Source organism: Acomys minous (genome assembly GCF_964271855.1).
Source record: "Acomys minous genome assembly, chromosome: 8".
Taxonomy (NCBI): Eukaryota; Metazoa; Chordata; class Mammalia; order Rodentia; family Muridae; genus Acomys; species Acomys minous.
The window spans coordinates 97,043,185-97,058,995 of record NC_140489.1 but is presented as its reverse complement, the minus strand read 5'-3'; the positions used below and the strand labels follow the sequence as shown (position 1 = coordinate 97,058,995).

At 43.0% G+C, this 15,811-nt stretch overlaps 1 protein-coding gene across 1 annotated transcript; it reads left to right on the top strand.

The window, feature by feature from the left end:
- Window positions 1-16: 16 nt before the first annotated feature.
- LOC311604130 (uncharacterized protein) lies at window positions 17-12,976 on the top strand (the record flags this gene model as incomplete). The annotated part of the gene is given in 8 exon segments (XM_084793650.1): window positions 17-23; window positions 5,459-5,868; window positions 6,283-6,580; window positions 7,175-7,302; window positions 7,807-7,924; window positions 8,907-9,007; window positions 9,009-9,056; window positions 12,866-12,976. Coding segments are annotated over 8 exon segments (1,221 nt in total).
- Between the last annotated feature and the right edge of the window lie 2,835 nt (window positions 12,977-15,811).

Genomic DNA, 15,811 nt, shown 5'->3' with positions numbered 1-15,811 from the left:
GTGGAACTAGAATGGCATGGAAGGTATATTTAGAGTTTTCACTGAAGTAAAAATGCTGTGCATTTTTAAAAGTACATTATGTGTGTTTGTTTTGTTTTAGTTTTTGAAATACAGTCAAAATTCATGCATCTGAAGCTCATTGGTTGGAGGGTTGTCACTAGGCACATGTTCTGTTGAGAGCATCTTGACATAAGGTTGCAGTTTTAGAGAACATTAAAGATACACCTGTGAAATCTGTGTGTACGTACTGAGGCACATGACACACGTGACTCATGAAGAACAGTGGTTCTCAACCTTCCTAATGCTGCAACCCTTTACTACAGTTCATCATGTTGTGGTGACCTCCAACCATAAAATTATTTTAGCTTCTACTTCATACCTGTTTGCTACCATTGTGAATGATAACATAAATGTGTTTTCCGGTGGTCTTAGGTGACCCCTGTGATGGTCCACAGACCTTCATGGGGTCGAGACCCACAGGTTCATAATCACTGATGTAAAAGAAGGGCTCTCTTGGTGCCCTTGGAGAAAGTCTGTGGAACTGTATTTATCTCCAGTGGGCAGGACTGACTGTTCTCCATGGCTCTAATGTTGAGTCTAGTGAGACCAATTGTCTCTCTGTATCAGCAACTTGTTACCATGTTTCATCTGAACGTGTGGCACTTTGAAAATCTTGTTTTTTAAAATGAGGTCTTAGTTTCAAACAGATACTATATATGGGACATTTCTTTGTCCCAACACTGTTGCTAACCCAAATTTTATGGTCTGACACTGAAATGACTTAGGACCTCAAGATAGCCTCTGAATTCTCACTGTTGCTTTTTAGTTAGTTGTTGTTGGAGGTTTTGTTTGGTTGTTGGTTTTGGGTTTGGTTTGGTTTTTTTTGCAAGGGTGTGTGTTTTGTTGTTGTTGTTGTTGTTGTTGTTGTTTCTTGAGGTGCTAATCAATTCAACCTGAACCTGTAAAATTAAAGGAAATTTTTTGAGGCCTTATAAATAGTAATTCATGAAATATAGGCTTAGGAGCCCTTGAATCCATGTTTTACACTTGATCTTTGCCAAAAGGCCAAAAAGTGATGAATCTATGTTCTAAAGAAAGGAGAGAAAGTAGGGGTTTCTGTGGGAAGGCAGCACTGACCAACAGAAGATAAAGACAAGACTCTGCATACCTAGTAAAATGCCCATAAAACAAGAGCTGAGTAAGCCATGGACGTGTGCCCCAAGCCTCTCATTATCTGGCCTTTGCCTGTGTTTTTTCCAGATGTCCACAGTACAAGGTGGAGGTAACCAGGCTTCCTAAGCAGCAGCCTGCGATGGGGTGGTCCTTCTGCGTACCAGTCTCCACAGGGTCTACATGTGTCACAGACCTGTGCGGACAAATATACAGAAAGACAGTGGGCAGGCAGGCTAAGTGATACTTCTACATCAGTTTTCCTTTGCTTTTTATCTTTAATTAATGGCCCATCATGGATATAAATTACTAAATAGTACACGACTAAGCATAAAAAATTTTTAAAACTGTCAAAACTACTACTACAGCCAGAGATAATTGGACTGGGTTATTAAATCATGGATGTCCTCACTCATTTAAGCTCTTTGGATACATTCTGAGACATGGATGCCTTGGTTCAAAGAGAAGGAATAACATTTTTAATGGTGACAAACATCATTGATACACTTAAACTGACCCAGGGCATCATTGCAAAATCCCAGGAGTTTGCTATGTGCTAAGCAGGACTTACCAAACAGAACTGAAACCCTGTCTTCAAGTGTCAGTCTGCTTCTCACCTTCCCAGCTCCATCTCCCACAGCTCAGCAAAAGTGCACCTGAAAATTGTAAAAGGGCCCCCGACCTTAGCATAAGTGACTCCATGATGGAAGTGCCATTCAGGCTGTAGAACTCAGCACATAGACAGCAGCTCCTGCCACGACTAAGACAAGGGCCTGATTCATCATCAACATCTGGAAAATTCTGCGAAAACCTCAACATATACTAACCTCGCTTTTTGGCTTCTGTAGTTCTGCTTCTGGATAACTGTTCTTGTTAAATGAAGTATGTTGACCCAGAACATGATTTTTGTTTTTTGTTTTTGTTTTGTTTTGTTTTGTTTTGTTCTTAAAATCTCATCCTGGTAAAAGCTTGAGGCTACAACTGGGATCCCAAACACCCAGTGTAGTTCATGGACAGCTAGTAAAAACTTTCTGTTGGCTTAAACCATGTCTGTCCAGTCTTCTCCAGTGACTACACCACAATAAAAAATCACAATTTGCCACTCTCAGTGACAGTCTCACTTGCTTACAGTCTTCTTTTTCACCAGAAATCTTATGAAACTTTGACCTCTAGCACAAATGGTAACTTATGGAGGAAATTAATCAAGGTCTTCTGTGTTCACTGATATCTTTCTATTACAACATTTACCATATTAAAAAGTGTGTGTGTGTGTGTATGTGTGTGTGTGTGTGTGTGTGTGTGTGTGTAAAACTAGGATGTAATTTCTTGGGAGCCATCCACCTTGCTTACTGAGAGTCTCTCATGTGGATTCACTGATTGGCCATGGCTAGCCAGAGAGCCCATGGATGCACTTGTCTCTGTTTCCAGGGCACCAGGGCACCCTGGCCTTTCATTATCATGTGGGCTTTAGGGATGGACCTCAGCTTTTCTATTTGTGTGGCATGCACTTCACTGACTGACTCATCTACCTTGCTCCTGATGGGGGAATTCTTCACATAAATAATTGTTTGTGAACACAACTCCTTATCTCCCTCACATCTCCCTTAGACCAAGCATATTTTGGATTTGAAATGACCACTCCCTATCTTCTTCCTAATTTTCTGTTACTGGTTCCTAAGAAAACGGAAACATTTGTCTTGTTTTTTCAGGTTGACACTTAGGGAACTGAGTTTACATGAGTCCCACTATGCATCTTCTTCCTCTGTCTCTGACTTTGTGGCTCAGGAGGTTGTCCCGCCTGGCTGCTACTGTAAAAAGGGAAAGCGTTCTAGTGAGTACAGCACATCCTCTGGGTCCTCCAACAACAGCTTGAGCCTGTCTCATCTCCCCATCCTTTCTGAAGGAACAACTTGGCAATTCCAGAGCAATAGTGGACCTGTTTCCCCGCCAAGGGAACCCTCTGTGTCCGGGAAACAAGGCACACCCCAGACTACTTTTCAGCTGACAGATACTAAGAAATTACATTTTTTCTTTCAGGATTTGGCAGTTCTTCCTCCCTTACAAGCTCAAAGCTCTTTTATTATCTCTATTTTGGAATGCCTACATCCTTGCAATCAAGAAGAGAAAACAAAAGATAAGAGAAAGAATCTCTGAATATCAGATCAGGGGTCATGCGAGCCTGGGACACCTAGTTTAATCTCCACTCCAACTCTCTCCTTCAGTCAGAGGAGAACTGGAAAGGCATATGTCTCAGAAGGTTTCTACTTTGTGGGAACAACTAGTGCCTCTGCCTGTGAAGAAATCCTGGGAAATGCTCAGTCATCTGACAGATGCACCAGCGGTCTCTGAACAAGAGAGCCCCAAGACTGTTACCTACACTCGTTCCTCAGAGCGCTGAGAAAAATACCCACAGATCCCCTGGTGTTCCATCATTCCATGTTCATGTGAACACTGGGATGAATCCTGAATTAAGTAGGACAGAAGTAAACATGTCACGGCCACTTACCTCAAACAAGCAGTCACAATCTGAGATTATAACCCTCTAGTTATATCAATGGGCACTCCATCTCCCAGAAAATGTAGGAGTTAACACAATTCAGGAAGAAACCATTTTACTGAAAAAGGATCCAAAGCATGTGTTAGAACAGAGTATAGAACAGAGGGTCATAGGTCTTCCAGAAAAAAAAAAAAAAGGATACAGCCACAAAAGGCACAAGTACCTAATATGGTGCTGACTCCAAAGATGCCATGTTCAGCCAAGGACAGCATAAAGGTCACACCACTGGCATTGCTTCAGGTTATGTATTCAATGGGAATCATCCTAGAAGCACACTCAGGGGTGATCCAATCTGTGGGAGTTTCCCCGAATTCACCAGTCTAAGCAGAACAGTGAGTATGAGCCCTCAGTCATCAAACCAAGTAACTGAATCAATGGAAGTAACAAGTCCTCAGCATCAGACGATGGAATCAATGAGTGTGGCCTCAAGACTGAATCAAGTCACAAATGACATCAAGGTAACTCCTGAAGCATTGCTTCATGTCATAGACGCCATGAGGATGATTAATAAATTATGTCCATGTATCATAGAGTCAGTAAAAATAGCTCCAAAGCCACAATACCAAGTGAAGGAATCACTGAAGATGGATACACTGCATAAGCATCAAGCTGTAAAACCAGGAAAGATGAGTCTAGGGCTGGAGAGATGGCTCGGTGGTTAAGAGCACTGTGGCCTGCTCTTTCAGAGGTCCTGAGTTCAATTCCCAGCAGCCACATGTTGGCTCACAACCATCTGTAATGTGATCTGATACCCTCTTCTGCAGATAAAGCACTCATATACAATAAATAAAATAACGTTTTAAAAAATGAAAAAGAATTCAAGACTTGAAAACTGTGGGGTTGGTCAGTGACATACAGGCTCAAGATGCAAATGCCATGGGCTTGAAACTTGAACCAAAGAAGCAAGGGAAGCATCCTGTGACCTCTGTACCAGGGGTGCTGTTTCAAGAGAAGCCTATGGAGAGCTTTCAAGGGCCTCAACTGCAAGGCATAAAGCCCACGGAACTGACTTCATGACCACAGATTTGAGATAGGAAACATGTGGTTACCTCATGTTTGAAACAGCATAGTCTAAAACCTGCTGAGACTGTAGCTAAAATACAAGGGATCCAAGGAGTGGAATTTGTAGATCTAGCCTCAACACAACAGTGGCAAGGGATGGGACCCATCGGTTTAATGCTTGAGCCTGGACAGGGTGGCCAGATGATGATAAACTCACCTGTGTGGAAAGGTGGAATTTTCAACCAACTGAACAGTTTGAGTTGGAAGATACGTTGTCTATAAAGTCAGATCAGGAACCTAAACCTGCATATGTAAAACCCGTAGAGATCAACTCTAAGGTGCAATTCAAAGATACGTCACTTGAATTGGCTCCTGAACCAGCTGTGCATAGTGTACAAGCTGGCGAGCACCAATATGGATCGCAGGTGCCAAGTGTGAAACCTTGCCAGTTGACTCCAGGATCACAGGTACACCAGGTGAAAGCCTTGGAGTCAACGATCCAGCCACAGAGGCCAGGGGTGAAAACCATGGTACTAAATACAGAATCACAGACTGGAAGCACAAAGTCTATTCAATGGATACCAGTATCTGAATTTCAAAGTGGAAAATGCAGAGGGTCGAACTTGAGGTCACCGTCTCAAGACGTCAGACCTGCAGAACTGGAGCCATATACACAATGGAGAGGTGTGAGGTCATCTGAATTGACTGACAGGCCAAAAGTTTGAGGAGAAAAATCTGTGGCATTTCATCTTGAGCCACAGTTGTCGCAAGTAAAAACCTCTTCACTAGCGATAGGGCTTCAGAATCCAAAAACTTTCAACTTAACTTCAGAGCCACAGCCTCAAGGTCTCAAAACTGTGGAGGTAACCGAGGAGCCACGGGTTGAAAGTGTAAGATCTGTTCAGTGGATACCCGGACCTGAGCTCCATGGTACAAAGCTTGTAGGATTAAATTGTGGCTCACCGTCTCAAGGTGTCAAGTGTACAGACCAGAAACCATCCATACTGTTCAGAGGTGGGGAGACACCTGCCGTGACTCTGGAGCCAAACCTTCAAGGGAAAAAAAATCTATGGAATTTAACCCAGGACCAGAGCTACAAAGGGGGAAAACTGTGTATCAACCTCAGAGCCACAGTCTCAGTGTGTGAAAACTGTGCCATTACAGCATGGGCCACAGATTGATAATATGAAGTCTGTTCAGTGGTTACCAGTTAAGACTGCCAAGTTAAGAAATCGACGCTGAATTCTGGTTACAATCTGAAAGCATCACAGCAAAAGAGTTAAAGCCCTCAGTACAACTAAGAGATGAGACGGCATCTGATGAATTGACTACAAGGCCCAAGATACAAGGTAAACAACCTTCTGTGCTAACCCAGGAATATTCATCTCACAGGTTCAAAATGATTGATTTTTAAATCTGAACAACAGTTTAGAAGTATGAAAGCATGTGACCCAGCCTTCAGGTCAAAGATCAGCAATATAAAATCAGCACCATTCAAACCCAGGTTTCATTTAGAAGATAGGAATTCTCCTGAATTGACCCCTGGAATACAGCCACAGGAAGTAAAACCCCTAGGGTCACCCCCAGGAACACAGCTTCAAGATGTGACATCTTTATCAGAAGTCAAATGTGGGGTGTTTAGCCAAGGGCCACAATCACAAACCAATAAAATCACAGAGTTGAAAAGTGTAAAACTCTCTGAGTTGGCACTTCAGGCAAAGCCTCGAAGTATGAAACCTGAGACCAATTCTGGGCCCCAGTGGCAAAGTGCAAAATGTTCTGACTTGACACCTCAAACAAAGTCCCAAAATATGGAATGTGCTAAGCTAAGTCACAGCTCACCACTGAAAGGTAGGCCTTTTATTGACTTAATCATGAGGGCCAAAATTCGGAGTGTCAAACTAGACTCTAAACTTGGGCCACAGTCACAAGGTATAAAATCTGATTCTGTGCTGAGGACAAAGCCTCAAGAGCTGCAGACAGAGGACTGCGGATCAGGCCCACAGTTACAAGATCTGAAGTCTTCGAGGACGGTCATGGGCATGAAGGTTCAGGATGTCAAATCTATGGGTAGACCACACTTACAAGGTCTGGCATCTGAAGCCTTTACAGAGAAGAGTGTTCATGGGGTGAAATCAGTAGAAGTCAAACCTAGTCCAAAGTTACAAGGTGAAAACCCAATTTCACCCCAAAGAAGTTGGTTTTAGGCACAAAATCACGCCCCATTTGCAAGAGTTGAAATACCCTGAGCTGATCATGGGTATAAAACTTCAAGGTGTAGATGCTATGGGACAACACTTTACAAGTGTATAAAGTCTTCTAAAGTGGTAGCATAGGTAAAATCCCAAGGTGTAATGTCAGTGAACTTCAGTTTTGGACCACAGACACAATAAAAATCCATCTGAGTTGGTTCAGGAAAAAAGCTCCAAGATATGGAATCTGTAGAGTTTAGTCTAGGCCCAAAGTTACAAAGTACAACACTGGAGTTAACGCCAGAGCCAAAGGCCCCAAATGGGGAATCTGTGAGGTTAAACTCAGGCCCTCAGCTGCAGGATGAGAACTATTCCAAGTCGGTTCTGGGAACAAAACTTCAAGATCAATAGAGGTCAGTCCTGGCCCACACTTACAGGTATAAAGCCTTCTCAAGTGACTTCAGGGGACACGTTTCAAAAAGAGAGACCCGTGGGCTTTGTGCTTCAGCCACTGTGGCAAGATGTAAAAATCTTTTAATGGTCTTGATAGGCCATTGATAAGGCATGTGATAGGAAACCTCTGCAGCTCGAGTTACCCTCTCAGTTACAGGGCAGGGTACCACCCATGTTAACACCAGAATTACACCTCAAGATATGACCCCTGAGGCACTCAACCCTGCATCAGAGTTGAACGGTGTGAGCGCTGAGCCCACAAACCAACAAACAGCGAAGGATGAGGAGGTTGATCGTGGTGCAGAACTGCAGGTTGTGGGATTCTCTGAGTTGCCCTCGAACCCACCAATTTATAGTGTGGAACCTTCTGAACTCAATGCTGGAAAGCAGGAGTGAGATGGGAAATCTCACACACTAGGTCAAAAGCAACAGCTTCAGAGTATAAAGTCGATAGTGTTCAATGATGAGCCACATTTGCAACATATCAAGGCATCAGAATTATGTACAAAGCTTCAATCGGTACGATTCAACTCAGAGCAAACGTTGCAAGGTGTGACGTCCTCTGAGCTGGACCTGGGCTACAGCAGCAAGAGATGAAACCTCCTCAGGTGTGTACAGAGACGACGCTTCTAGATAAGTCATCTCTGGAAGTCAAGCATGAGTCTAGATTGCAAGGTAGGAAGTCCTGTGACTGGAGTCACTGTGAAAATGTTCTGTCATCTGACACTGGGATGGAGAATGTAGACTCATCTATGTTCCACTCTGGTCCAGACATTCAAGGTATAAAATCTAAGGTGTTCTGCCTTGGGCCACACTTGGAAAATGTGAATTCTGCATGTATCCCAATACAAATTCTCAATATATAAATTCCAGTGGGTGTATACCTGGGTCATATTTGCAAGCTATAAACTCTTCTGCAAGCATTCCAGAGCCAAACCATCAATGTATAAATTCTTTGTGCACTCCTGCATCACATTTGCATGGAATGAATTCTTCCACATGTGTTTCAGGATCAAAATTGCGTTGTATAGATTCTACTGGGTGAAACTCTGAGCCACATTTCCAAGATGTAATTTCCTATGCATGCACCCCAGGGTCAAGTCCACAGTGGGTGAATTCTTTTGCACGTCCCCATGGCCAAGTCCTCAGTGTGCAAATCCTGCTGAGTGCAATCCTGAAGCACATTTGCAAAGTGCAAGATCATTGGACATCAATTCTCGAACCACAAATTCAATGTGTAAATTTTACTGGGGACGATCCTAAATCCATGTGCAAGGTGTGACTTCTGCCTGCACTCCAGGACAAACACAACCCTTGGGGTGTAAACTCTAAAAGGTATAATCTTGGGCCACTTTTTCAAGGTGCAACCTTTCCAGAGTCACAAATTCAGTGTGTAAATCTTGTTTGGTGCAGTACTAAAACACATTTGCAAGATATGAATAATTCTGCACATACTCTAAAGCGAGAATCTCAGTCTGTAAATTCTACTAGATACAATTCTGGGCCACATTTACAAGCTCCAAAACTTCAAGGGCATTGCTTGCGAGATTTGAAGTCTGAATTAACTCCAGGGTCAAACAATCTGGGTGTAGCACCTTTAGGATACAACCCTGGGCCACAGGTACAATGTGTGATTTTTTTCTGAATTGAGTCCAGAATTAAAATTGCAATGTACAAATTTGGTGAAAGGTACACTTGGGCCACATTTGCAGGGTATAAAGTCTTTTAAATTGACTCCAGGAATAAATGTTCAAGGTATTAACTCTGGTCTACAATTTCAAGTTATAAATTCTTCTGAGTTCAATCCTGAGTTAAAACTTCAGTGCGTAAAGTCTGGGAAGCCCAGTTCAGGGCTGCAGTTGTAAAGCATGGAGTCCTTTGAGTTGACCCCTGGCTCAGCAGCTCCATGTACAAAATCTGATCTGTTGAACCTTAGAACACCTTTTAAAGGTGTGAAATCATCTAACTTAGTGATAGAGGCAAAGTTTTAAGAGAACCCATTTTTGTTAAACCTACTTGGGTCATGGCAGCAAGCTGCACACCCCATGTATACTTTGAGGTCTCAGTCAAATGGTGTGACATCCTTGGCAGTTTTACCAACACATAGAATTGTGACTATTTCTGGAGAGAAGCCAGACAATTTGTGCTCAAGCAAAAATTTGCATCCCAAACAAAAAGCCAAGGATTACTGCCTAAGAGGAGCCAGCAAACCAGTTGTCAATCATGGGACGACAGATTCAACCCCTAAGCAAGAAGACAAATTGCAGGGAACAAGTGACCAATGCACACAAGCTCAACAGGCAGAATAAGTGAGCACTCTCCAACCCAGACCTCTGCAGTTGCAGAAGGCCGCAGTCTCTGAAAGAGACGTCCCTATCCAGGCTAATGTCAATAGCAGAGCAAAGAAAAACTACAGTGATGACATCTCCAGCCCAGAGTCTAGGAACTGTTCTAATGTAGGGACCAAATTTCAGGCCCAAGAGAGAGTAGTGCCTGACTCCTTGTTGAAGAGAATCCTCAGAGTTAAAGAGAAGCATGCACAGGATGGGGAACATCATGGCTTCTTCAGGGAGAGAGCCCTATGTAATAAGCCTGAAAGAACCCAGCGCAGCCTCTCTGAGAGAACTCGCTGAAATGTCTCTGAGAAGGGACATTACAATCATTACAGTGCCTCTCAGAGAAGCACAGCAGTCCCTCTGGCAGAACCCTCAGAAGTCTCTCTGACAGGAATCATCGCAGTCCCTCCCATCAAAGTCTCTTCAAGGTGAGAGGACACATTGTTGGGATTCTGCTTCAGTCTGCCTACCTGTGATATCATTGCCTACCTGCCATGGGGTGTCCCTGCCCAGGGCTATATAAAAGTACAAACCTGCCATGTCCCTCCCTCTTTTACCCCTATTTTACATTCTCTCTCTCTCTCTCTCTCTCTCTCTCTCTCTCTCTCTCTCTCTCTCTCTCTCTCTCTCTTACCCCTCCTGCCCTTCTCCCCCCATGCTCATTTAATAAACTCTATAATATAATATCTGCTTCCTGGTACCATATTATACCTTAATATCTCATTATACCTATCGTCTTATTTCTTATTTTTAAAATCATTACATTGGTGCTGAAACCTGGGACCAAGGAGTGCTGGGAGCACCTGGAGCTGTTTGTCCCGGGCCTAGAGCACACCTTTCCAACCTTTTGTAAATGGATAAGGGGCAAAGTAATTGTCTTAACTACTTCCTGCTGACAGTAGGGTGGCAATAGGGGGTTAAAAAGCTGAAATGTTGGCCAGGTTCCAGAAGAGCAGGCTGTTGCATTTGCTGTCCAGGGTCTGAGAACATTTGCAGCTAGGCTAGGAGGGGCAATGCAGGTCCTGCTGACACTGTCTGTGAGGATAGACAGGAGCAATTGTGGGTAGCTGCTTGACAATGTCCTGGATGTAAGAAACTCTTGCAGGATACTGGAACATATATGTGGGCAGAAGACAACACTATTAGTTTAGGGAGAAAATGTCCCTTTAGGTGTACATTTGAAACTCTTTGGAGAGCAAAGAGAAAAGGCTTGAAAAGAAGGAAAGGGACACCAGGAGGTGGTGGTGCACACCTTTAATCCCAGCACTCGGGAGGCAGAGGCAGGTGGATCCCTGTGAGTTCGAGGCCAGCCTGGTCTACAATGTGAGTCCAGGACAGCCAAGGCTACACAGAGAAACCCTGTCTTGAGAAACAAAAAAAACAAAACAAAACATAAAAGAAGGAAAGAGACAATGTTTGAAAAATTGGGGAGACGAAAGAAAAGTTTGAACGTGGGAACTTCCTTCCATTTTACTCTACTGTTGGCAATAATTAAAAGAGTTAAATTTGAATCTGTCCAAGTTAGGTTGCAGAGTCATGTAAGTTTAAAAGCTCTTAATGTGGGCATAGAAATTTGAAATTCTCAGAAGGCATCCCAGAGGAGCCTGGAGAAGTGGCGAATGGACTTTTCATGGGGCTGTGAGGTCAGTAATCCATTAGGGCATCTCCAAAAAAGAATAGTGAGAGAAAGAGCTGTGTTGATGGTTTCACCCAGTGGGGGGAAAAAAGTCCTAGTTGTATGTTAGCGAGAAGAAACAGCCACAGCCATGTAGACCGGAGGTGTCAGCTGGAGTTGGGTACAGAAAGGTGGCAATCAGGTAGTTAGGAAGTGGAAAATTCCAAAACCAGTGACAGGGGGCAGGAATCTCACCTTCAGAGATAGGTGAGAAACTTAGACTGTTGATTGACAGTACTTGCCTGGATTCCATGTGACCTGAGAGATGGATTTCCTGTAGCTTACAAGAATTAAGTTCATAAAGGGAGATGAATTTTAGACGTTGTTATCATCGTTGTTTGAAATCTGCAGTGAAATACATTGTTAGACATGAACACATTGTAGGAAAAGGCAGCATATATACAGCATCGTAGAGGCCTGGGAAAAGAACTTTGCGTTTAAAGTACTGTGAGCTTAGGAAAGGTAGAAGCCTTATGGAACTTTCTGACACCTGTAAAACAGTTAACATGGGAAGGAGAGACATCTCCTGTAAAGCAGGATGGTAAAAGCTCACTTTAGCATCAGTACACATCATCCCTCTATTCAGAAGACTGGAAGTATATAATTTAAGCACAATGAGAGACATTTAAAAAAAAAAAGAAATTTAAAATCTTGTGTAGTGGAATGATTAAAAGATTAATAAATAGAGCTCCACTGATCAGTGTCAACATTCTGAACAGTTAATACAACAACAGCATAGTAACAGGATGAATGAAACATCTTTTATATATTTTAAACTTCCCAACTTGTATTTACCAACTTAAAACACATTTTAGACCTTTTAACATAACTTGGCCTTTACCAACTAGAAACATTTTCCTAGACCTTCTAGCATTCATAAAACACCTTTTTAGGCCTTCTAAAATTTATAACTTGCATGTATCAACCTTAAAACACCTTCTTGCACCCTCCAATACTTGTAAAACACCTTCTTAGACCTTCTAACATAAAAATGTCTTTTTGGAAGCTTTAAGATATGGATGAAATTGCTGTAAGTAGTCACAGTGCTTTAGCTGAAAGAATGGTAACAAGGTAGACTGTATCTAGACTTGACAGTAGCTCTAAGAATGAGGTAGGTTTAAGGCTTGGTCTCCTGCATATGAAGAGAAGTGGGAAAGTATCTAAAGCCTGTTTATCTTTATCCTGAGGTCTGTGAGTAAGACAAACCTGTTTGTCCTTTTAAAGTAAGAGATCTAGTATTCAGTAGTTCTAACTAGCTAATGAGTTGACCAATGAACTAACATGGTAGATTACTTTGGGCTAAGGAGCTAATTGTTTGTTTTCTAGTTATCAAGTTAACATCAGCTTAGCCATCAATGTGATCAGAGACCTGAGAAGGATAAATTGTAACCTAAAAGAATCTATGTATTAATAAAAATGACAGAGATTACTAGTTAGTCATATCCCAATAGACATTTGTCCCAGTTGTGTCCTCTGGCAGCATGGCAGCAGGGGCCGAGACAATCTGGCATCAGGTACAGAGGACAAGAGGCTGTTTCTGTGGAAAGTGAGCATAGAAGAGATTGACCTTACCTTGTATCCACCAACATGAGACAATGACTCTCCAGGTATCCAATTTGTCCACAGTCAGGCTAAGCCATAGCAGAGAGCAAGACATTGGGAGCTGTTTTGCTCAGTGGCCAGAAACCACAATCCAGGGTTGAAGTTACCTGCCGTTGTGCCAAAATCTTCTGAGACCTTGGGTAACTACTGTTATGATCTGGGAATCTCTGTATTATAATAAATTTACACATGTAAAAATGCCACACACACACAAAAACAAAACAAAACAAAACCCAAAAAAAATGCCATATTCAGCAGATCTCTGACAAGTTTGAGGGTTAGCATATTTGAGTTAAGTGATCTTTGTTTCTAGTTATCTGCTCTAAATTATACTTTGTAAACATAAAATAGAATGTTATGATCTCATTTATGTTTGATATTGAAATATAATTAATCATATTGGTTCTTAGCATGGCTAAAAATACATTTTTGAATATGTTAAGGGACTTGATCATTTATAAGATATTAATGATTAAAGCTAGGGGTTTAGGTTTTATCTCTGTTAAGTTGGAACATTAAAAACAGACACAAACACATACACACACACACACACACACACAAAAAAAACATAAACACAGTCCATAAAGAGAGAATAAAACAGTTTCTTGTATGATCAATAACATCACATTTAGAATTTTAGGCTAAACATGTTTTAAGGCAGTCATTTAAATTTTAACATTGTAAACAAATGAATGTTAATACAGTAAAACATTATACAACATCAGCTTGACCAGGTGTCCCAGTGGGAAAAACAGCATTTATCTTGTTAATTTGAATAGATCGTTATAACCTTGAAATAAGAAACATTTTGAACCAGGTACAATAAAATGACACTTGTTAGTTTCTTTATCTAAAAGGAGATAAACAGAGGTTAAGTTTTAAATAAGGCCCAAACATTACACCAAATAAATGATTGTGTGATTTTTTTTCAGCATAAAAAGGAAATCAGAGACAATTTTACTTTTAAGAGTTCAAAAATATAGTTTTAGATAAAGAAAGCTGTTTTTTGTTTTTTGTTTTTTGTTTTTAAGCTGAGAGCCAGGCATATTTGACTCTCTCAGCACACAATTAGCCAAGTTAACACAGCTGTGAGTCCTGGTCAGCGGCCTGGAGCCAGTCACTGTATGTAGGAGATTGACTCCACTCCTGGCCTTCCCCTGGCCAGTCTGTGGGCAGACATGACCTAAGGAGTAGAGACTGCACAGGCAAAGTGAATCTCTGATAGACCTTTGGTGGGAAAGGGGTGGGAAAGGGGAAAGGGCCAGGGCAGCATCAGGAAGCTATCAGTCATGTGGCCAGGCCACGTGTAAGAACATTTTAGAAGGAATTTAGTGTTAAATTTAAACTGGCAACAGAGAACCAACAGAGTCTTGAAACACCCCAGAAATGGTTCAGGCCTCTTTGGAACAGCGCAGATGCACAAGCTGGCCATGTAGCAGGCACAGCATGCAGAAGGCAACCTGGCTGCCCACCCTGAGCAGCACCGTGGAGTGCAATCTGTTCCCACCCGCCTCTAATGAACCATGTCATGTAGCAGTGCAGCAGCTAGGCTCAGCTCCCAGACCATCCCAGTGCACAGGCAGCAGGGACAGGAAGCCCAGTCCCTGAGTGCTCTGGGGGACAAGGTTAGGCTCCCGAGGGCTGGGGAACCGAGACAAAGAGAGCATCCGTTTACCTCAGTGGCAGTCTTGAAAAGCTGGGTGGGAAGGCTTCCTCACAGGTGGCCTGGGCCAAGTGTGGCTAGGTTAGTCTGAGTTCCAGCCAGTTATGGACAGTAAAGGAAGATGGGATTCTACTATGAAGTCAACGGAAGGGTCCTCTAGGTTTCGTATCTGAGCCATGTGCACCAATTTTATGTATGAGAATAAGACAGTGCCAGATGTTAGATTATATGAGGTTTATTAAATGAGCATAGGATGGAGAGAAGGAAAGGGGGAGAGGTGAGCCCAGAAAGAGAGAGAGACAGGGTGGCAAAAGAGAGGAAGAGAGGGAAAGGGAATAAGGGGGTAAGAGAGGAAAGAGAGAGAGGGGAAGAGAGTAGCCGGGTAAAAGAGTAAACAAGGGAGGGGCAAGGTAGGTTTGTCCTTTTATATACTGGGCAGGGCCACACCCTCATGGCAGGTAGGCAATGACATCACATTTGAGAGTATGGTTGCGGCCAGCGGGTGGGGAAATGTTACAAAGATGAATGAGCCATTAGTGATTGGTCCCAGCATGAAGGGCCATCAGCTGCTCATCTGGCTGAGCATACATCAAACTTGTTCTTGCAAATACTCCTTCAGAGGCATCAATCAAACTGTTCCACTCCACTACAGAGTGTGCCCTAGGGGAAGGGGCAGCATGAGAGGCAACCCACAGGTCACTGGGGGGTTGGGGCGCAGGTATCAGATACCCTCAAGACCTCAATCCCTGGTGTCCCAGTCTAGAGACCAGTGGCCAGCAAATGGGTGGGAGGGATTTGGACCCATCAGAACAAAACAGGTGGAGACCCTAGGACTCACAGGCACCACATGTGGACAAGGAAGGAGAAGTCAGGCTGGCCTGGACAGCTCTGTCCCTTGGGGCCTCCAACAAGTGTATGTTTCCCCTTCTTGCCTCTAGCAGCAGACTTCTATTTGCAGTCACAAGGCAATTTGGGCCTCTCTGGTGCCACAGCAGAGTGCCGTGGCACAGTGAGTATTTTCGTCTAGTTTGGAGGCAACCACCAGTACAGACAGGGGACCCTGATAACACACCGCACAGAGTCGTGAGCCATCCCGCTTCCAGGCCAAGGCAGTGATGGTGTATAAGTTGGCAATCTCTTTGGGCTTGGCCTCTTCCCAGA